Source organism: Phallusia mammillata, chromosome 5 (genome assembly GCF_965637545.1).
Source record: "Phallusia mammillata chromosome 5, kaPhaMamm4.hap1.1, whole genome shotgun sequence".
Taxonomy (NCBI): domain Eukaryota; kingdom Metazoa; phylum Chordata; class Ascidiacea; order Phlebobranchia; family Ascidiidae; genus Phallusia; species Phallusia mammillata.
In genome coordinates this window covers 10,336,644-10,358,495 of record NC_137256.1, presented here as the reverse complement: position 1 = coordinate 10,358,495, position 21,852 = coordinate 10,336,644, and the positions used below count along the sequence as shown (strand labels likewise).

The window sequence follows — 21,852 nt, the reverse complement described above, 5'->3', positions numbered from 1 at the left end:
TTGCGTTTTGGATGGATTGGCATTTAGATACCATTTTTGATAATAGGCAGAGTATTCGTGTAGCGCACTGGTTAGCCTATCTTCCAAGACTTGAAATTGTTTTGCTTGTGTAGCCAAGCATAGGTCGTCAGCGTATATGAATCGACGCATGGTGGGGAATTCAGGCTGGTCATTTGTGTATATGTTGAAAAGGATGGGTGCAAGAACTGATCGTTGTGGCAGGCCATTTCGTTGATTCCTCCATCGGCTTTTTCTGCCATCCATTTCGACATAGAAACGACGATTGCTGAGAAGAGATTGGATGGCTTTGGTGATGGCGGGGTTCTTAATTGCGTGAGAAACTTTGGAAAGAAGAGCTCAATGATTGATGGTGTCATAGGCTGCAGAAAGGTCAACAAACACAGTGCCAGTTTTCATCTTGTTTTCGAATCCATGTTCGATGTACTGTGTTAGGTTCAACACTTGGCTGCAGCATGATCGCCCTGGTCGGAATCCTGCTTGATCCGGCGTCAACTGGTCGTCTACGTCGTTTGAGATTCTTTCCAATATGAGTCTTTCATACAGTTTCATTGGGATGCATAGTAGCGAAATGGGCCTGTAGCTTTTAGGCGATTGAGGGTCCTTCTTGGGTTTCAATAAGGCCACAACTTTAGCTTTTCTCCAAATTTTGGGCAAAGAGGTTAAAAAACAGTTATTGAGAAATTTAAGGAGCCATGTTTTAGCTTTATCTCCAAAGTGGGTTATTTGTTCTGCAGTGATACCATCCAGACCAGCAGCTTTCCCATATTTTAACTTTTTTAAAGCTGCATTAAGTTCTTGCATCGTGAAAGGATGGTCATCCTCCGAGTTTTCGCCAGGAGCGTACTGCTTGGGTATTGTAGATTTTTGTTGATGGATTTTAGTTTTTGGCTTTCCGTTAAGTACGAGTTGGTGAGCAATGTCATTAGGGGTTACTGCTGCCATTCTTGTTTGAGGTTGGTTTTCCGAGTTGAGCTTGTTGAGGGTTTTCCAGGCCTTCTTGCTGTTGTGACGCAAGTCGGTACTTTCAATCATTTCTTTCCAACGGTTTCGTTTCTCATTTTTGAGCTGGTCGAGAATGGTATTTCCACGTATGATTGTGTCTTCAGAAAATGGGTAAAAAAAGTGCTCACAATAGGCTTGACGTACTATGATTTAATCACGGTGAGTTTGAAGCAGACCTCGTAAACAATGTGTTTCCCAGCCTGCCGATTAGTTTGAGTGGTTCCAAACCTTCGGTTGATTTTAGTTCGCTTGGTGAAAAAGAAAACACAGCGACACAATAGCACTAAAACAATCACCAAGCAGAAAGGCGACGTCACTATCAATTTAAAAGCAAATGTTCCAGCGATCCAGTTTGGCATTTGTGTGCGTTTCCAAAGGGAAGATTTTGTCAGGTTTCTTTGTGATAAAAAGCTTAGCATTAAGATTACACACAGATGGACAGGAAGACCAATGTTGAACCATTAAATGTGATTTGGATTCAAAAGTAAGAAATTATGACTTGTTACGATTTTGCGTTGTTAACAACAATCACTGTCGCCGTGATTGTCGCCTTGAAGCTCTTTGAAATGGATGAAAAACCAAAACTTCGCATTTCAAATTACTTTAAACATTCGAACGTTTCATTCAAAGGTTGTGACAGGAAACTACGTTATTTGAAAGTAAGTTATTATGTTTGTGTTTTTATGTTTACCAGTTAGCTAAGTGTTAGTAACAAATGCCATAACATATACACTACAATTACTTAAAATGCCAATAAAATGCAGTATTGTTGCATAACATGCCCTGCCGATGTCTTCTATGTGTCAAATAATCTACAAATGCACGCTAAACTCTACACAATAAGATTACAATTGTTGTAAAGCGTTTCGTCGCAATCAGGAATTCCACAATCGGCGCTTTAGAATGTTCCAATCATGCGCACGGCGCTATGACGTCACTACGTGGGCGCTTCTGGTTAATTGAATGAAATCTCGTTCTTGATGTTTGTTGAATTCCTACTAAACGGTTGAAACTTGTTTAAGCGTACCCGAACCGGTTTAATAGGTAAGTACTTGATTATTTTCTTAAGTAAGAATGGAAAATATTGTTCTGGTAACGAAATCGGTCAATGAATATCGTGGAATATATATTTCGTCTAATTGACATCTTTAGTTCATACAAGATAAAACATCAATAAAAGAAGCAATAAAGTAAATAGAACACCACAAGGTGATTTCTTTCATGATATGGTTTAGTTTTCAACGTTGCGTTGCTTTTTCCAGCTTGAAGGTTGTTCTATGCATTGCACCTACGTGGGGTCGGGTCTCCAAGTTGTTTATTCTTATGTGATTCTAAAACAAGTAATGTCCATTGCACCAACAAAACAAATTTTTATCCTTGGCCTATTTGAAATGTTGACTGGATTGGAAATGGAATGATTGCAAGCAAAAACATTTTGATGTTGGATTTGGATTTTTGTTTTGATTGTTCAAACAATTATTGCATTAATGCACTGACATTAATTATCCAACATATATGGAAAAGTACTGGACATTTTATATGGTATGTTAATTATTGTTATTAGCTTCGCTTTGTAAAGAAACAAACTTCGCGTGAGTTCCGCTTGTTCATAAAAAGAAGTTCCAGTTTTTTGAGGAAGTCAGTGCAAACTATCAACAAACCGCGAATTAGAACTAAACAAATACTACTTGATGCGTCCGCTGTGAAATCTATGCCCTATCAGTTATCGCATATATCTGATTGTATGCGGTGATTCTTTAAGTTTTTACCCTACAGTTTGTTCTGCTTACATGTGAGGACTGCTTAAAAATTTTAATCTGTGATATGTCAACCCGCTGCGGCTTGGTACATTTATTTGAGTTAGTAACAAATCTTTCCAAATAGTTTCACTTCGTAACAAAAGTATTAGTTTAGCGAAACAATAGTGTTTAACTTTACATGATGCATCTTTCAATCAAGGTCCGCTTGTATTATTTTTACCACCTTATCATGCGGCTTATAACTGAGTAAATACGGTAAGTAAAGCAGTTCTTCTACTCCGTGGATCGCAATGATTACAACAGTCCACGAAACCCTTCGACACCCAAGTACTACAATTTATTTGAATATTAATTTTTATTTGTTTGACGTTTGTGACCTTTTGCAGCAAGAAGCTGCTAAACCTTAGCAATGACTCATTATAACAGGCGCTTGAAACTATTCCACATGGTTTCTTTCGCTGGTTTATTTGCCTGTCGAACCCCACCCTCTTTCACAGACACGGGTGGTTAGGTTTAGGCCCTCCTTGACTGGCCTTACCCACTTTCCCCCAGTCGTGTGAACCCACAATGCCTTACTTTCTTGTGAGCACCAGTCCCATAACGGTGTATAGCTGCAGCGCGTTTAGCCGCCATCCATCAATTGAGCCCGCGCTTCATAATGTTTCAACGTTGCGCAGCTATTTCCGGCTTGCTACATAAACTCAATTCAAATCAACACTACAGGAAAAAATCGCCCCAACTGCATTGTTACCGACGCCTAGTACTTGGGTCGCCACAAAAATGCTTGAGAAGCATTAAATGTAAGTAAACAAACAATGGTTTCATAACATAACAAATCCCTAACAGCGTCGTGCACTTTTAAAATTTACACAATATTGAGTCTGGATGGCTTATTTCCAGATAACCAAAACACACTTTTGCATTTTCTGTTATTTATTTCTTGATTAAACTGTTTATCGTCTGGTGATGGTTGCAAAATACACGAACATAATGAAAAAGGAACACTAAAAACGGGAATGATTCACATGAAATGTTGTGTTTAATTGCTTCTAGATACAGAGTTGTAAGCAAGTCTGAAACTGGGGCCTAAACACGAGTATATATTTGCTCGAATTAGGTCCACAAATTATACTAACCAAAATAAAAGTACGGTACAAATGTGGTCAACTTTAAGTTAGGCTGGAATCAAGCCCGTTTCTTTTAAACTTGAGCCCGAACCCAACTCGAAAAGTCAGACCCGACTTACAACTCTTATATTGCCTTATATTGAATATTATATTGCAACATGAAAGGTTTTGTACTGTTCAAGGATTTGTTATTGAACGCATTGAGTAGCAAAATTGCTTTGTGTCCTACAGCAAGGACATAGCTTATAGTACGTGATACTTAACCATTAACTTGGTAACCTTATCTCAATAGAGAATCATGGGATTACATTTACTTCCTGGCGAATACATCGCAGTCGAATTGCGATGAAATTTCAATAATTTCTGATTGTGCACTTAGCCAATGGCACTTAACCAAACGTACGCTTATAGGGACTGTGATGGCAAAAGGGTATTTTGAAAGTGGAATAACATACAACTTACAGCCGTGTGCAAAACAAAACTTTGTTCAAATTTTACCCACATGGCGTTTTTAAATTTCACTTCCAAATAGAGGAACTTACATTTTAAAATTGACTCCATTAAAGATTCAGATCATTATTTACATTTTATACATTTATTAGTGAAGCTTTACAGAGGTTGGCCCACAACCCAGGCAGTTTAACATGTAAAGAATTCGAATTGAGTGCTAGCCCAGCCAGTGTAAGTTACGATGTAAACACGCCAGTAACGTGCTGTGTATGGCTTTCCAAAGTGGTTGGCAACGATGGTTGTTTGATCCGTATTAGCTGGAAATACCTTAAAAACAAAAAATGTTTCCAACACACTTGTTAATATGCGCTTCTTAATGATTAGAACATAAAAACACGTTTAGCTGAAAGAACCATTTATTGTGTAGGCGGTTTTCAAAAAAACTCGTGAGGTTGGCAACAGATTCACCAAAAACAAACATTCACGATTGAAATAATAAACAATAATTCAGAGAATTAAAAAGCTGTGAATGTCATATAGAAGGATGGCCATGTTTGATGTCTAAATCAGTGCACGCGGTTAGAAAAAGCCACAAGCTGTTGACCTATACGCGTGGTTACAATGTATAAAATATATATCTATTTTATAAATACCGATAGGTAGCTCAAATAGCACGCCCATTTAATAAAACTTGTTTGAAAAACAACGATGATCAAAGCTAATGTGGGTTGGGTGAGAATTTATGATCAGCATAAAAGTAAAACTTGTCCCAGTCTAAATTTTAAAGAAAATCTACTAACACAAGACCTCACAGACAGGCCTGCTAATTTTTAAAAGGTAGCGCTACGGAACATAGGCTTTTACTAAGCAATAATTGGTCAACAATTTGTTGAGTCAGCAATTATTGTCAGAAGTCAGCAAGTTGCAGAGTCAGCAAATATTGCCATAGTAAAAGCCTATATGCTCCGTTGCGCCGCATTTGGAAATTAGCTGGCCTTTCTGTGAGTTCTTGTGTTAGTAGTTCTACCACTCACACCAGTGCTCTTTGCGTCACCTATCGGTATTAACAAACATATTTCTCATGTTTGTTTTTATGTTATCACCTGCATAGATACTGTGCTTACCTTATCTACACCGGCGGCGTCCTTAATAAACAGCATACTTGTTGGAATATTTCCGTACGAAACCTTAATGGTAACAGCCCTTTGTGCAGCAGATGGTCGGGCCTTGGTCAAAACTCCATACATGGTCATTGGCTTTAGGAAATCGGCTTGGATCCAATTTGGCAATTTATTTGCTAAAAAAAGTAATACACTTCACACTTTAAAAGTGTCGCTGATCAAAGTTGTAGCGCAAAAATGGATTACTTTTTTAACACTACAAATTAGTGGTATTTTACTTGTCGCCCCGTTTTATTTTGAGTTACAAAAACCAAGACATTTTCATTTAATATTGAAGTTTTTTATTTAATTTTTAAGTTACCCACACCCGATTTAGTGCAGGTGTGAACTTCTTGCGCTTAAATATTTGTAGAACAAAATATATTAAATGTTTTTTTGTAAGCTTGACGCTGTTTGGCTTGCTTGATTAGGTACATTAATCAAATTGTCAGCGATTTGTCCGAACAGTCCAGACCGTTTGACCCAAATGCAGAGAAAAAGCCCTGACCGGGTGCGCCCTAGGCTCGATCCAAGATAAAAAAGAATAAAAACTCACACCCAAATTCAATGGATCTTTTGAAAAAAAAAACGTATCAAACAAGACACACTGAAATTTCAAACCTACCTGCCACAGCCCATGCGCCAACCGACCCACCAACAGCAAGCGCGTTCAAACGCCCCCTGTATGGTTCGTGGCCCGTACCATAGAACGATGATGCAGTTATCTGAGAGTCTGACACAATCGAGGAATTGTAGACACCGGCGTAGCATTGCGAAACGGCTGCAAAAGTTTGAAACGTAACACTTTGACAGCAAATAAGTATCTACAATAAGTATTGTTGCTACAATAATTATTGGGTCCACTGGTCCGAGTGTACGTTTGCTCCATTGTGCACATTGATAATACACATTAGTGAAAGCGTGCATCAGATTCACAGGTTGCTTAAAGTGGCCCTACAAGACCTAGCGTGTATACTTTCAAAAACATGCAAATCTATATGATGTGCATAAACTGGTATGCGTGGTCACTGGTCACAGTGTGCACAATAAGTGTTGATCATAGTGGACCTATGTGTACCCAAGGAGTTTGTGTGTATGCCCAGACACATAAAAATCTATGATGCACATAAACTAGTGTGTATGCTCTTAATGTGCACATCTAATGTAGTTCACAGTGGTCCTTTTGTGCTCATTAATTGAGCTTGGGTGTATACCCAGACAAATGAAAATATTTTCTATGTATAAACTGTGTGTGTGGCCACAACGTTCACTTGTAATGTTGCTTCTAGTGGTTCTTTGTGTGCTCAGAGAGCCTGTAAAACTTTAAAAATAAGATCATAAATGCTTATTTTACTTACGTGTTCCGCAATTGGTGCCAGAGAATAGACCAGTACACATACACTTGCTATTACTACCCACAGTGGTGCAGTTCCCTCCATTTATACAAGGAGTCTTCACACAATCAAGCAAATCTGTTTTCATAAAAATCCAATGATTCTGAAAAGTTACTCTAACTTACATCATTTTACTTACTAATGTTGCAGTTGCCTCCGCTAAATCCTGGTGCACATGCGCAAGAAAAGCTGTTTACGCCGTTCACACAGGTGGCGCCGTTCTTACAGTAGTTTCGGACATTGGCGCAATTGTTTACATCTAAAACAAGAAAACATAATTTTTAGTCAATTTTGCCCCTAACCAGGCTTTAGTTTAGAAGTTCATGATACAGTAAAGCTAGAACGTTTCGCCTTTTTCGTTGTTCAAAGCAAAACAAATGTATATTGAACAATATGACGACGATAGTGCCTTTTGCTGACGATAAAAGAATGTTTAGACAACCAGCAATTCATTGGTTTATTGAATTAAAAGACCCCAAAACACTGACAAAAGTGTTTTGAGACTCTATATTAGATAGGTTATGAACTGAAATTTAGCTTTTAAGCTATAATTTTTAAACTAACTACAATTTAAGTTGCAAAACTATCATTTTTTATGTTCGTATGAATTCCAGAGATAACAACAAATTCCTTTTAGGGTTGCAGTATACATGATTACTAAACTTAAAAATTCTACGCAATTGTGTCCTAATGACTTAGAACAGTGGTTCCCAATCTTTCGTGGACCATGTCCCCCTTAAAGTAACTTTTTGGCCTCGTGGCCCCCTTCAAGTTACTATGTAGGACCTGTGGCCCCCTTAAAATGTAGATAGCAATCTCGCGTTGGAATGCGGTATTAATTTTGGCCTTAAACAGGTCTAATAAAGTAAATGAGCGTGATAAATCTCACTATAAACAAATAGTATGTGAAATAGTTGATTAAATTCGGGAATAAAGTTTAAGTGAAAATGACTTTTAGTGGGTGTTTCTTGTGAATCGACATCCATGCTCCCCCGCAACACAGCTCGTGGCCCCCCTGGGGGGCCATGGGCCCTAGTTGGGAACCACTGACTTAGAACTTGGAGCATTTAGTGCGAGTGAATGCCGGTAATTTAACCTAAAAATACACCGACTCACTGTTCGTAAGAGGGGTGAGGGCACATGATCCTCCTGCAGGTCTTCTGTAGTATGACGTTGCGGTCGCTGAAGCTGCATAAAAAGATAAGGTTTTAACAGTTATGCACCTAACCTTTGGTTTGTCGAATTTATCTGTTAGAACAGCGATTTTGTAAAGATTGGAAGTGAAACTTTTGTTTTTAAGGCAAAACCGTAGCGTAGACTGCGAAATGCACAAATGATTCGGCCTATTTAGCCGGGTCGGTGCATCACTAATTTTTATTTGCAAATTACTACTGTGGTTACCACTTACTACATTAAACGAACATGGTTCTGTTACGGGACGACTTACCCATGAAAGTATAAGCATATGTCTGTGCTAGACAAGTGCTACTCGTGATTCCATTTTGGACACTGCCGATGTTAGTTTGTGTTCCGGGGGTCCTCACTACTGTCACAATACCCCCCAAAGAATCTGTAAAATCGCAATATATCGTTCTGAACTACAAAGCATAGCATTGTAAATTACACAACATAACCTCCAAAAACAACGCCCTACATTTGGCAATTTTGACTTCTTTTCTTATTTAAAGTTACCTGAAGTTACGTCCCAGTCTCACTATAGTTCCTGATTTAGGGCGGAAAAATGGAGACAAATGCTTCCAAAATAAAATAGACATTTTGTCAGCTTGACACAAAACTTAAAAAAATATGCATTTGTCGAATTTTGCTTGCCATTATTTCCTGATAAGGCGTGATATAAAACTGAAAGTTCGTGGATAACTTTAAAGATCAAGCAAACGGCAGACTTACTGATTATTTTCCCATCGTGAATGGCTGCTTGGCAAATTTTTCCGTAACCATAAGTTCCGGTTCCACAGACGTAAGGATTAAATATTGGACATAATGCCGGACATTCTACTGTAGTGTACTTCATTGTCAAAGTCGAAAGCTCCGCCAGGCAGGAAACTGAAAACAACAAAAGTTAATTATAGGAATAGCAACAAATCGGAATCGGAAATCGGAACTAAAAAGCGACTGCTTGATTAAACACTAAACGGCTAGAGAGCTTGTATGAAATAAACACATGCCATTGCAGTCGTTTTAACAATTGATGTTATTATCATCACAGTATTAATTGCTCGTTGAAAAAATGTTGCTATACTTAACTTTAAGCCGAACCAGTACAGCTTATACATATGTAAAGAAGTTTACAGGAATATATTAGGTGCATAAACTATTTTATTTAAACTAGCCTACTAACAATTGCCGTTATAGCACATACATACACATAACAAAATCATATGGACCACTTTTAAACAGTAGTTGTTCAAATTTTCATGTTCATGTTAAAAATTTTGTGTATTTTGTGTAGAAAATTGCATATCAACATATGCCACTATCCTGATGAAGGCGTCGTATAGGGACGTCGAAACTTCGATTGTTTATGAAAAACAATAGAGGACTCGTTTGTACATTGTGCCTGGCAGCAAAAGCTAATTTATGCTTTAAGTTCGATAAAAATATGATTAAAAAGGTCTGATTTTTCTAAACAAACAATTCGACAGAAATATATTCTATTTTTAAATATCAATACCCACCTTTAACGATAGCGCTGCTACCCAGTTTGGAAACAGCCAACAATGTCACCAACAAATAGATTTTTCTTTCCATCGTAATTTTTCAGTGCCAAACCTTACACTAAATATTAACCTGATACAACAACATTCATTCATTTATTTATTAAAATGATCGTTTTAAAACTAAAAACGCCAAAATCTTTTTCCGATTGTAAATCACACATAAACAAGTTACAATTAAATCGTGCTTCAGGAAATGCAATGTTTAACTTGAACGGTTTTAGTCTTCCCGTGCACCAACCCTGTTTGCACCACCGCCGAATCTTACACATTTCAAATCAATTTTGGACCACCAACATAATCTGATAAGCATTGAAGCAACAAAACCAACGGACGTTAAAACCCTAAATAAAAGAACCAATTCCAAGTAAATGGGTATAAATTTTGCCTGAGCAGTGTCCTTATTGAAATAGAACCTGATAATTTGTGTTCGCTTATCCTGTATCTCACCTATTTTACAAAACGCGCGCCCAGGTGCAGAAGACCAGCTGAAGAGTAATAGATTAAAATAACTACCAGTTCTTACCTCTACACAATTTTTCTTTGTCTGCATCTAAACAAGACCCTTTTTTGTTTTTTGGTGCTTCCGCTATTAGCAGAGGAAGAGGGCTGCACTTTTTGCGAGGATGTCGACATAAATTATCAACAGACTTCGAAACGAAAGCAGGATGTATTGCATTACTCAATACACTCCAGCAAAACCTGTGTACATCTTCTGGGTTCAATGAGGGAAAATAGCTGACCATGACAAATAGACAAAACACGAACTCTTTTTTACTTGAATAAAATTTTTGTACCCAGGATGCTTTGTAAACTGGTTCGTTGAGTCACGTTTTTTGCCGGTTGTTTACCTTCAGGCTAACGCCCTAACATATTAACAAGCCTGTTATACTTCCCATAATCGTTAAGTACATTATTAAGTGCACAAACAAACAACCTTCTGTTGTTTTTGGTTTGGTCTTGTGACCTATTATACAGTATTGTAACTAGTTGCAACATATAAACAACGCATACAAAAAATTCAAAAAATAAAAATAAAAAAAACGTAGTGGTTTCCAAAATGGGCATTTAGCAACAGGGCGGTTTAGTCTTGATCAGAAATGGCTTTTGTGTTTTGTATTTTTTTTTTGGTAGCAATATCCTTTAAAAAGTTGTTCTATTTAAAGTAACGCCCTTAAATTGATTTCAATAAAACAAAGTTGGCCTATTAAAATGACAAGATTTGCAACACCATGTTAGCGTCAAAAACGATCTTTTTATATTGGTTTTCGATGCAAAAAACAGTAAAATTATCATTTTAGTTGACAAATACCTGTGATGGTTTATCGAATTTACCACAAATACTGGGTGACGACTCATGTGTGCTTAGGGACGAAGCAGTTATTGGCCCATGTGTTGTTTTTGGTTACCATTAAATAGGTTTCTTCCGAAACGAAAAAAAATTCCGAAACGAAAAAAATTCTTCCGAAACGAAAAAAATTGCAGCTTCGTTCATAAAAAAAAATTGGGGGGTGGTGCTCATTTGGTGTTTTTCACATTCTCCACAACACAAATCATAAAGGCTTAAAGATGTAGTTCTTTTCACAAACAAAGTAATGAGGTACAAGACACAGACTTGAAAAGTGGCCTCACTGAAAACAAAATTGAGAGCGATTTAGAATAAAAAACGTATGATTAATTTTGTCGAACCGTTTGCTTAATAAAATGTCTACGTTTCATTCTACACGGCTGGCAATTTTGTTTTTAGTAATCTAATGAGGAAGTTAGACCGTAAACAAGCAACCGTCAACAACCAGCTTTGCCGAAAGTTACAACCGAGACCAAAGAAAGCAGATGGCAAAAGGATGTGCACGAAAGTCGGAATTACGTCAACAAGTTTTAAAGGATGTTTATCAAAAGGATCCACAAAAAGGACGTTCATCAACCCATCCTGTGTTGTTTATTAAGTTTAGTGCTTAGATGAATTGGTCTGATACGAGGCCTTGTATCATGCTAAAACTATCGCTCCTTTTTACCTTATTTAAAATCTAAAGATGTCATTTTACAAAACACGCCTTGAGGAGGTTGTCATTTCCTGTTGAGAGCTTTTGTCTGGCGTTTCTCAAGTATAAGGCCCATGACCAAGAGCCGCTTTCCAAGGCACCATGAATGTACGTAGGCGTTCGCTCACCATAATTGCACCAATCCATAGACAACAGCAGAAAAAACGTCCAACATGAACACCTTTGAGTTGTCAAAATGACTTTCTTGGCCATATTCGTGTTAAATAAAGGCATCGTGCTCTGTAACTAGCCTTTGACTTTAAGTTTTTACCCTTTGACCCTAATTTGGGCTTTATTTGAAAACAATTCCTTGACTTGTTCCAGCAACGTCAAACCCCCAGTCGTTTTTACCCACAATGCGCCAATCTCACTTTCTTGTCAGCCCCAGTCACATAACGCCTTGTAATGATGGTGCAGCTGCAACGCGTTCAGCTCTCATGAGTCTAAACTTGATTTGTATCCTGTACATGTGTATACGTTTCATTAAAATTTTTTTCTACACTGGAAAGAACAAAATACAGATCAGTAGTTACAATATTTCAAAAAGCAAAACTTGTTAAAAATACAGTGGTCATGTAACTCCCGGCAAAATGCTGTACAAACTTAAAACAAAGACACCACACATTGAAACGCCATTTAGAACAGAAAATTCAAACTACACCAGAATGTAACCTGCGGTAAACAAACAAGCATTAATATTGGTTCAATTTGATGTTAACTTCATAGTCAATTTGATGTTAACGACATAGTTTTGGGATGTAAACGATTCTACACAGAAATTGGATTCAATCTATACCACATAGCTTAACTAAATTTGCCCATAGCCAGCAGCTTCGACATCTGGCAACAAAAATATAACCAATGACAAATCAGAACAGTTTTGTATAATAAATAATTCTGTTCAATAAAATACAAGTTTTCGAAGGATTTTGTGGCACTTTCCACCTTAATTTGTGCCAATAACGCCACATTTCCGGTGGTAGTCTATTGGCAAACCTATTGCTTGTGTTTAATACTGAAACTAGAGGCGGGCTGCTATAGGTTTTGGGTGCAAAATATGACAAAGCAATAACAAGCAGACCACACGAGGGGGACAGGTACATCCTGTGCACCGCACCAAGATAGATAAAAGTCCAAAAGCCCCTATATCAAAGTACAACAAATGAAGTAAGAAAAGCCCTTAAAGTTTATTGTTATTTTGAAGCTGAAAAATATTAATGATAATTGCTGTGTACAGAGTTTTAGTTCTCAATTTTTGTTCTAAATAAGAATCCATCCATATATGACCAGTGTTCCAAATGGGGATTTTCATCTACAAACCCATATGACAATGACACAATTTCTTGTGGATAATTAGAATCAATAGATTGAGCGGTATCTGACCTTCTGACAGACAGCATACCTATCGACGATCACTGTTTTTTTCAAGTACAACTCTAAATAAGGAAACAGGTTTCCAATGAAACAAAATCTGTGGATAATGCTATTTCTTAAACATTTATCGACTGATTCTGATTTTTGAAAACCTGTTTCCGTATTTAGAGTTTCTTGTGGTTAAGTTCGACGACCGTTTCTCGCTTTCCTGTGGCTCTTTGTCCCTTCCACCTCTTGCAAGACGAGTTGTACAATGTTCTGATCCATTCTATCGCCTTTCTTGGCAATGAACTTTCGTCGAAACCTTGCTTCGCTTGACCACGTGCTTTGCACTGACCAAAGGAATACTGAACTGTCACTGCAAAGCACGCTCTCCACTTGAGAAATGACGTCATTAATGATGTCATCAGATTTTTGTGAACATTTCCTGTAAATACAAGATACAGTTTAAAAAGGGATTTTGTGTTTTATTTTTTGATGTGTTTTTATACTTAAATACAAAATCGGTTATGCTTTTACGTTTATGGCTAGGTTAGCAGTGCACTTTTATGCACATTTTCATCACACTTTTTCAGGTTTGGGGGGGACTATTTCAAACTTAAACAAATGTGCATAATGGCGACATTTAAAAACAATATTTTTTGTAAATTTATTTGCTTTGTTTGAAAAAAATGCATTTCCTTTTTCATAATACGGATACCGGCTCATAGACCGTTAAGAAGAGATGTATTGTTTAATAAAGTATCAGCAAACTCTTATGGCATCGGTACATAAATATCATAGGAATCATTAGAATATACGTATTAAGTCATAGTTAATTACTTACTTTTTACCATGCAAAACGAAATCTTTTAACTTTTCGGACGTAACAATTTTAATGTTGAAGCCAGATGTGTCAACAAACGACTGAAACTCTTGTTTCATTTGACCCATGAAGTTTTCCATAGTTGGCGGTGAAGCCACATATGCGAACTTAACTCCCTTATCGGCAGCCAGTTTGGCCACCGCTCGTGCAAGGGCTGTGTGGTTCATCGCTCGCTTAATGTTGGAACACATAGATGACCTTTTCTCTTGTGAGTGTTCGACACAAAGATATTGTAGAAAATCCTTGAAAACAAAACATAGTTGAAACACAAATCAAATGTTACTCTTAGGAATTTCTTACAGTTTTTCCCTTGAAGGTTTCGAAATATTCACAAACGTTTGGTATTTATAAACGAGTAATGCTCTTCCAGCAGATTTTGTTACAAATATTTAACGTTTCGACGTCCCATTTTACACTATACTAAACTATGTTTCATCACTCCATTGGTGCGAGTTTGCAGCCGCACGATCTTGTTATCGCTATTTTTGTGTGTTTTGTTTCAATTGTCGCTTTATAACAAATCTGCCTTGCAAAATATGTCATTATCCCAACGAAGGTGTCTTGCAAGGGATGTCGAATTAGTTGTAATAAAAACCGCTGGAAGAGTAATACTTGTTTTACACCAGGGGTGGGCAACCTTTGTTGCTGTAGGGCCAATTACAAATGTCAAAATTGGATCGCGGGCCGCACATGTGCATAACACAAAGTGATTTTGCTTTGTTTCTTACCAAATATGCTTAACTACAAGTTTCATTCGTATTTGATTCTAGCCACATTTGGCCAGATTGCAGAAAACTAGCATCAAGCGCATCAAGCTGGCGGCAATAGCATTGGTATTTATATTTACCTCGGGGTCATACCGCCAATGTACAGCCACGTAATCCGCCTTGCCCCTTGCGGACTTAAAATGGTTGTCCACAAATTGTTTCGCCATCTTCAGTACATGTGCTGGTGGTGGTGTATGACGCTTGATGTCGCTAAGGAGCACAGCTGCGTCTGTGTTGGTCTTTATATTTGAGCCCGGGTTCTCTCTTATCTGTTCTTGCGTTCGAGACCAATTTGAAGGTACTACAAAAATAGGCGATTTTATTCAGAAACGCTTACTTGACAATGTTAGCTCAGAGGTGTAAACGAGATGGAGGCCTCAAACGCTAAAAACATGACCTGAACACAACGTTTTTCTACGAAATTTTCTAACCCAAAAGGACAAGCCTAAAATTCAGCTCGTAATCTAGTTTTTTAACGAAACATCAAATTGGGCACAAAAATTGGTGAAATTGCGGCAAAACAAATATCCCGTTTCCATGGCCGTTCGTCTGATAGGACTTTCAAAAGTCCGATCGGACCTCCTCGCGAGGAGGTCCGCGAAAACACTGAAAAAAATGCTGAGTCATTCCTTATTGCGTCCGATCGGACTGAAATAGCGGAAAAGTCCGATCGGACCAACGGCCATGGAAACGGGATAAAAGTCAGGGCCGAATCAAGTATGTTTTATTCAAACTTAGACCCAACCCGACCTGAAAAGCCCAGCCCGACTTACAGCACAGATTAGGTTTACTTACAAGAGTCGGCAGCTCGAAGACCGAACTGTCGAAAAGGATGCTGGTAAAGAGCGCACCTAGCGGTAGATTTGTAAATGCTTTTTACTTCAGTGACGTCTTTGCTTGAGCCGTGTTGCAGTCCCGGATGTAAACGACCAAATAGAAAACTTCCGTTCTGACCTATAGTAGTCACGTAGTAAATTTTTCTTTATTAAGGAAATCTTCTTGCAAGTAAAGCAAAGGACTGCGACGATTACTTTGTATTTTTTCTTTTATTGCTGGTTTTATCCCGTTACGAATTTGTTTTTTTTAGACACTGATGATGGATATAATAGCGAAATGCCTTTGTTTTGTAAAATAATAAAAATACAGCGACTGATTTAACGTTTAAAATTTCCAATAGTCCCGTAGATTAAACCAAACTTCGGACAATACAATGATACAACACTAGGTACATGTAAATAGTATGTTACAAGGTGAGATGCTGATATATATCTGATATTCGTAGAACCTCAATGATCTTCAGATATTAAATTCTAAATCACTCTTTTAAAAATCATATTTTATCTCCTATTACCTATTTGTAGAAATAGTTACCTTCGGTATTTAAGAAGGGCCTTACTGCGTCATCTGTCACATTTCCTGAGCGGTACAGTTCTATAGGAAAAGAAAGAAACGAAATCAACATCAGAGACACATAGGACAAGGTTCGAAATTAACTACCTTTTAATTTGTCAATGTTTACTCCGTCGCGGTATTTCGCGCCCTGCAATCCGGTCTCAAAGTGAAATCGTGGTAACGCACTGACCAGCGAAATCTGCAGATTTGAAATACAAGCTCGGTCATGTAAAACAACAACAATATTAAGACCGTGTTGTTCGTGTTGAATTCCAGGACTTTCAAAGTTGCTTTGAAATGTTATGAATAAGTTCAGCCTGGACCTTTTAAGGCGGGTTCGGTGCATCATTAGTAATAATGTTCGAGGAGATTAGGGGTGATCTTACAATTCTCCCTTTAATGTTTTTGTTGCTATATAAACACTGGACGCGGATTTAAAGAGTGGCATAATAAAAACATGCCAGAGAGAGTGGCATAAATAAAAACATAACTGTCATAACTTGTACAAGGGTAGTGCTCTTGAACAGTTAGGGCTTTACTGTCATAGGGTATTCAAGAAACTTGCATGATAAAATACGATCGTTAAAACGTATTTCTTATCATCTTTGCAAGTCTGCAGTACATTGCATCCACTTAAGCTCTTTTACTATTTTCATGTATATCAAGCCAAACGTTTGTCTTTTATCAAAAAATACACAAAAAAGGGACAAAAGATTTGCTTGTATACTATTTTTTAATTTTAGACTATTCAAAAGTTGGAGATGTAAAATATATTGTTTTGAAATGAAATAATGCCTATGAAATGTCCTTAAGCAGACCGCACTTCCGTAATTGTAGACCCCACTGTATGAGGTAATGTACGGCGACACGTTCGATCTTATCAGCGTTGTCAGTTATAATGACATTGTTTACTTATGATTAGGGCAATTATTTTTTGACCTAAAAAACGAAAAATTTTGACCTACAAATTGAAAATTTTGACAAATTTTGACCTTAAAAAACTTTTTTTTGACAAAATTTTGACCTATGAAGAATTCAAGTAGTTAAATTACGCATTATCGTTCAAAAAGTTAAAATATGGTTAGGCTAATCTAACTAGAGCGAAAGAATGTGCAAAAGTCTAAGAGAAGGGCAAAAATCTGAACATAGACCTAACCTATTCTGAAAAGGGAATGAGCTAATTAAAAATCACGGCCAAAAAACTGCAGCTAAGACACAACGAAAATTATTCTATACATTTGTATAAACTAAAGATACATGAAGTATCTAAAGCAAAACCGAAGCAAGAGCTGCACCTAACCTGCAGCTGCCGTAAAATGACTTGGGACCTACCAAAATTGTGCACGTTTTGAGGTGTGTTGAGCATCACGCCATATCAACCTAATTGTTTCACTCACTTGATGGTTTATGATTTGCAATAATTGGGGCAATGGGCCAATTACAACAGTATAAAGTAGGCTACAAGGTGTAAAACGAATAGTTTGCTGGCAGTGCAACCTCTACAACACCACGACAATGCAGTTTGTAAACAATTTTAACTTTGTAAAAAATTTTGACTTTGTAAACAATTTTGACAATTTTTGACCTATTCTAAAAATTTTGACAAAATTTTGACTTTTTTTGACAAGTCAAAAAATATTTGCCCTACTTATGACTTTACATATCGTGTAGATCTGCTTGAATTTCGCTTACGTGAACCTGAACCACAGCGAGTGTGGAAACAACAATTTGTTTTGATACTAACAACAAAGGCGTATAGAACAGTAACTTTGGCCACAAGGCCGAATAATTTCGGCCGAATCAGGCCGAACCTAAAATCCCCCGTTTATATGGATGTTTTTAACTGAGCCTTGCGTTGTTGATGCGAGTGAAGTAAATTATGACAAATAAAAATCATTTTCACAATGCGGAAGCACTACTAAAATGCAATCAAAAAGTTCGGTTTCGGCCGAATTTTCAAAAAAGTTCGGGCCGAAACCGAAACATCGAAAAACAGCGTATTCGGCCGAAATGTTTCGGCCAACCGAAACTTCGGTGCATCACTAGTGCAAACCATTTAGTACGGTGTGCACGTGCGTTTAATTCGTTTACTATCATTTGCTAAGTCTATGGATAAACTGGACGGCTTTTTATGTGTCTCTAAATGACACACGAAAAACGTAATAGTCTACTAATTTGCTATTACTGTTTTTCGGTTTAAATTGGCTGTGTTTATATTTCCCTAAAATAGCCCTTATTATTTTTTGTAAAACATCATTATTTTCTTTACCTCTCTTTGCATCTCTGCATGAAAGACGGCATTGAGTTTTCCTTCGCAAACTTTAACAGCTTCATCCATAGAAATCACTGACACCAATTTTCTCAGCTCATCCACGTTAAATCGCTCATCCGCTTTGGCGATGTTTTTCGGTTTCATTGGATCGGTTGTGTGATAGTAAAACGGTGGAAGTACTAACGTTCTGAAAAGACCATAATGTATTTACAGTGTGCATGTGGTTGAATTATTCAGCAACAGGCGTACTGGAAAAAAAACCTTTACTTTCTGAGTTACTATGTTAATAATATGTAGGCCTAACTAGTTAATTAGCCAACCATTTGGTTAGTGTGTATACCAGTATACGTACCGGTTAAGCAGAATGGCAATTAAAACGCTCTGTTGAAACCCAATAATTTGATTATTTGGGCCATTGATCAAGTTTGGTACAAGCAATCTATGCGGGTTAAGTCTGTAGCGAGGTTCAATCGTCTTTGCCCAGTTCGTTTTGCTTCCAAAACAGGTAAACTCATTTTCGGAAACGTTCGGATAACTTCGGTAAACTTCGGATGTTGACTCGCCGGTTCGGATATTTTCGGAAGATGAAGTATCGGGGTATTTAAAATATATTTGCTGGTAGTGTTGTCTCCATGCTGGTTCTCTGGCGTTTCTCCAGTAAAAAAGGGTAAGACAGAAACTTATAACATACCAAAAGTACTTTCGTCTCATCACAGCATTGCAGCATGAGTAAAATTAAAAAATCCTATGTTGTATTTTTTTGTATTGTATGAATTCTGATTCTGCCCCTGAAAAAAGAAAAACAATAACAAAACATTACACGAGAAACGGCTGCAAAAACACTTTCCTCACAAAATTTGACAACGACAAATTGTGAAAACGCTAGACAATCACAAACCTTTCGACAGCTGAAAAAAAAATTTTTTAGTTAACACTGCTAACCAAATAAAACTATCCATAAAAAAATACCTAAAAGTTACTGTTGCACAATTATGCTAAAGACAGTTGTCAAACGTTTGTTCCTCCTCTATATAGTCAACATAGTCTAATACACATTTGCAAACAAAATGTCTGGAAATATTTTTGCCTTATATACCAAAAAGGTGCCAGAAACACGGAATTTCGCGAAAATGTGCTGCAACTACGCAAGCGTTTGAGACGGGCGTACCACAGGACGGGTTTTTATTTATTTTGGGTCAATCTGTTTTGTAGATAGCAATCACAGCTGCGGAGCTATCTGAAACACATGTTTGTCCATGTTATGAAACGTTTGCATGTAAACTGACCAAATCGCATGTTTTATAAGCACTAGATTTGTTGCAACCTTTGGCTGACCTCTTATAAAATTTGGCTCTGTCGAGAGATAACATCACAAGAGCATTAGAAAGCCTTGTACTAGATCTAAACAGTAGATACACGTGGTTCAAGCGTAAATTTTGAACGACTACGTATAGTTACGTCCTATAGCAGCTTTTTTCGTTTCGGTTAATAGTTATATTGTGGTAAACTACACGTAGCATTAACCACGTAAGGGAAGTTAACCATCAAAGCTATATATTAACTTTTGCCGCCGACGTCCAACCTGGTAATTAATCCTAGGGATTACAATTTCTGATCAATAGCAAAGGATGTATGTCGATGACTTTATGATTATAAGACATCATCTTTCTATAACGTAAAAGTATATGAAGCTATTGTTGCTGTAAAGGGGTCTACGCTAGCATACAAAATTTGGTAAAATCTTCAAAACAAACTGTTGTATAGCAGTACTTGGCAACTAAACCTTAATTTTAGACGTCTATGTGCCATACATTGATCTCCAATCTCTTCAACCCTACTTTATATCAACACTCCGAAGTTTCACACTTCCTGCGTCTAACCACTAATCCAGTTCAGTACAGTAGTTTTAGGTTTTCTGTGGTTGAAACTTGACACAACATACTCTTGCAACCATGTGGACTGCTATTACTTTTAAATGCTAGTGGGATATCGCCTGTTCAATTGACAATTACAATCGATAAAAAGAAGAGGCCGCGTCATATAGAAGCCCTGCGGCTATTTGCCGAGGTTTCCAAAGGTCTTTAAAGTGCCCTATGTTAGCTTTCCTACTAATTAAGACACTGACTTGCAAGGCACTACTTAAGAAACACTTTAACAGTCCGGGATCACTTCCTTTAGTCGTTCCAGAAATTTTGCTTTTAGGCTGCCATTTATATTGTCCAGCTCTACGCAAAACAACGTGGTTCGCTAGTGGCTTGCAAGTTTGATCGATATCAAAATAACTGCTGGTTGTTCGACAACATAAAGACAGCAATCATGTGCTTGTAACAACACAATGACACGAAACTGTCAGGTCTTGGTGACATTTAACCAGGAACATGGGATTAAAAATTTTATTCATCGCTACTGGGACATTTACGTTTTGTATTTAACGCATATTATCCATTTTGAGCGTCCACTAAACAATATGCTTATACGCAACCAAGGATGGCAGTACGGTACGTATTGCACTGACCGTACCACTATCACGTACCTCGTTACGTAGAGCGTACCGTACCAAATGTCAAAACGTACCGTACCAAATGTCAAAACGTACCGTACCACCGTACCGTACTTGAGGTACGGAACGCAAAAATCGTACCGTACCTTCAAATAAACCAATTGGGATTAGGTTGGATCCATTTTATGACATGCACTTAAGATAGAGGTGTCTAAATTCTAAACAAGCTGCCCCACTACGACCAGCTTATTCGAAATGAAAGGTTGATGTGTTTTCTACGATGGGCTCGTGCAGCGACAGTGTGTAATTTTCAACAGCATGTTTCTTAAAATCATTGCTGCGGAAGAGACAACAACACCAGCTAGCTTGTTTAACTAACTTGAGAACCATCACAAATGCCGAGTTAATCTCTGTTCTTGTCATGTGCGCGTTTTATAATACGCCTACAGAACGTGTAACTCTCTTTTTGCATAGCGATTAGCCCGTAAGCACAAAATATTAAGCAGTGACGTCATCAGCTTTTTTAAGCACTATTTTGGTAAAGGGACAATGTAATGAAATCGTGACAATTTTGATATTATCTGGAAATGGTAACGATTCAAAAATGAACGTTTAATCAACATTTATTATGCGTACCAGTACGGTGGTACGGTACGCTTTTGGTACGGTGGTACGGTCTAGTGAAGGACCGTACCACGTACCGCACCCGTACCTCAGCTTTCTTTGCGTACCGTACTTTTTGATAAAATTCGCTGCGTACCGTACCGAACTGCCATCCTTGTACGCAACAAAGAAATTCATGCGGTTAATAAGTTTGTTTTTTACGATTGCAGTCGCATATACCACCGTATACTGTGTAAAGTATAGATATAAATTGTATGAAGCTATTTAGGCTACATAAAAGAATTATCTTTAAATACAAAAACATAAAAAATTATTGTTTCAAACATAGAAACAATAAATATTTATGATCTCTATTTAAGAACCTGTT

General features: G+C 37.5%; 2 protein-coding genes and 1 long non-coding RNA gene across 4 annotated transcripts; 1 reads left to right on the top strand and 2 right to left on the bottom strand.

Moving 5' to 3' along the window:
• The first annotated feature begins 1,335 nt into the window (after positions 1-1,335).
• LOC145229077 (uncharacterized) lies at positions 1,336-2,619 on the top strand. Of its 2 annotated transcripts, XR_013860350.1 has the most exons (3): positions 1,336-1,682; positions 1,886-2,067; positions 2,286-2,619. It is a non-coding gene; the product is annotated as an uncharacterized LOC145229077 (long non-coding RNA). The 2 variants fall into 2 exon arrangements; XR_013860349.1 differs by having other exon boundaries at positions 1,336-2,067.
• A 492-nt stretch (positions 2,620-3,111) lies between these two features.
• On the bottom strand, positions 3,112-12,092 carry LOC145229076 (EGF-like repeat and discoidin I-like domain-containing protein 3). Its single transcript, XM_080094338.1, has 9 exons — positions 9,611-12,092; positions 8,823-8,978; positions 8,362-8,484; positions 8,031-8,102; positions 7,054-7,173; positions 6,879-6,992; positions 6,146-6,301; positions 5,485-5,657; positions 3,112-4,687 (listed from the first exon to the last, which is right to left on the bottom strand). Exons 1-9 carry the CDS (start codon positions 9,681-9,683, stop codon positions 4,550-4,552), a joined length of 1,125 nt encoding a protein of 374 aa, XP_079950464.1. The 5' UTR covers positions 9,684-12,092; the 3' UTR covers positions 3,112-4,549.
• Positions 12,093-12,220: 128 nt separating this feature from the next.
• On the bottom strand, positions 12,221-19,168 carry LOC145229074 (uncharacterized). The gene is made up of 8 exons (XM_080094337.1): positions 18,714-19,168; positions 18,359-18,548; positions 16,195-16,288; positions 16,069-16,128; positions 15,493-15,651; positions 14,778-14,998; positions 13,892-14,172; positions 12,221-13,492 (listed from the first exon to the last, which is right to left on the bottom strand). Exons 1-8 carry the CDS (start codon positions 19,070-19,072, stop codon positions 13,246-13,248), a joined length of 1,611 nt encoding a protein of 536 aa, XP_079950463.1. The 5' UTR covers positions 19,073-19,168; the 3' UTR covers positions 12,221-13,245.
• Between the last annotated feature and the right edge of the window lie 2,684 nt (positions 19,169-21,852).

Excerpts from the sequence above, each read along its gene's own strand:
- LOC145229076 (XM_080094338.1), bottom strand. The coding sequence starts at position 9,683 with ATGGAAAGAAAAATCTATTTGTTGGTGACATTGTTGGCTGTTTCCAAA. Across the intron at positions 8,979-9,610 it reads TAGCAGCGCTATCGTTAAAG|TTTCCTGCCTGGCGGAGCTT; the intron begins GTGGGTATTGAT and ends TGTTGTTTTCAG. Across the intron at positions 5,658-6,145 it reads TGGCGCATGGGCTGTGGCAG|CAAATAAATTGCCAAATTGG; the intron begins GTAGGTTTGAAA and ends TACTTTTTTTAG.
- LOC145229074 (XM_080094337.1), bottom strand. The coding sequence starts at position 19,072 with ATGAGACGAAAGTACTTTTGGTATGTTATAAGTTTCTGTCTTACCCTT. Across the intron at positions 16,289-18,358 it reads ATGCAGAGATGCAAAGAGAG|ATTTCGCTGGTCAGTGCGTT; the intron begins GTAAAGAAAATA and ends TCAAATCTGCAG. Across the intron at positions 15,652-16,068 it reads GCCCTTCTTAAATACCGAAG|GTCAGAACGGAAGTTTTCTA; the intron begins GTAACTATTTCT and ends TGACTACTATAG.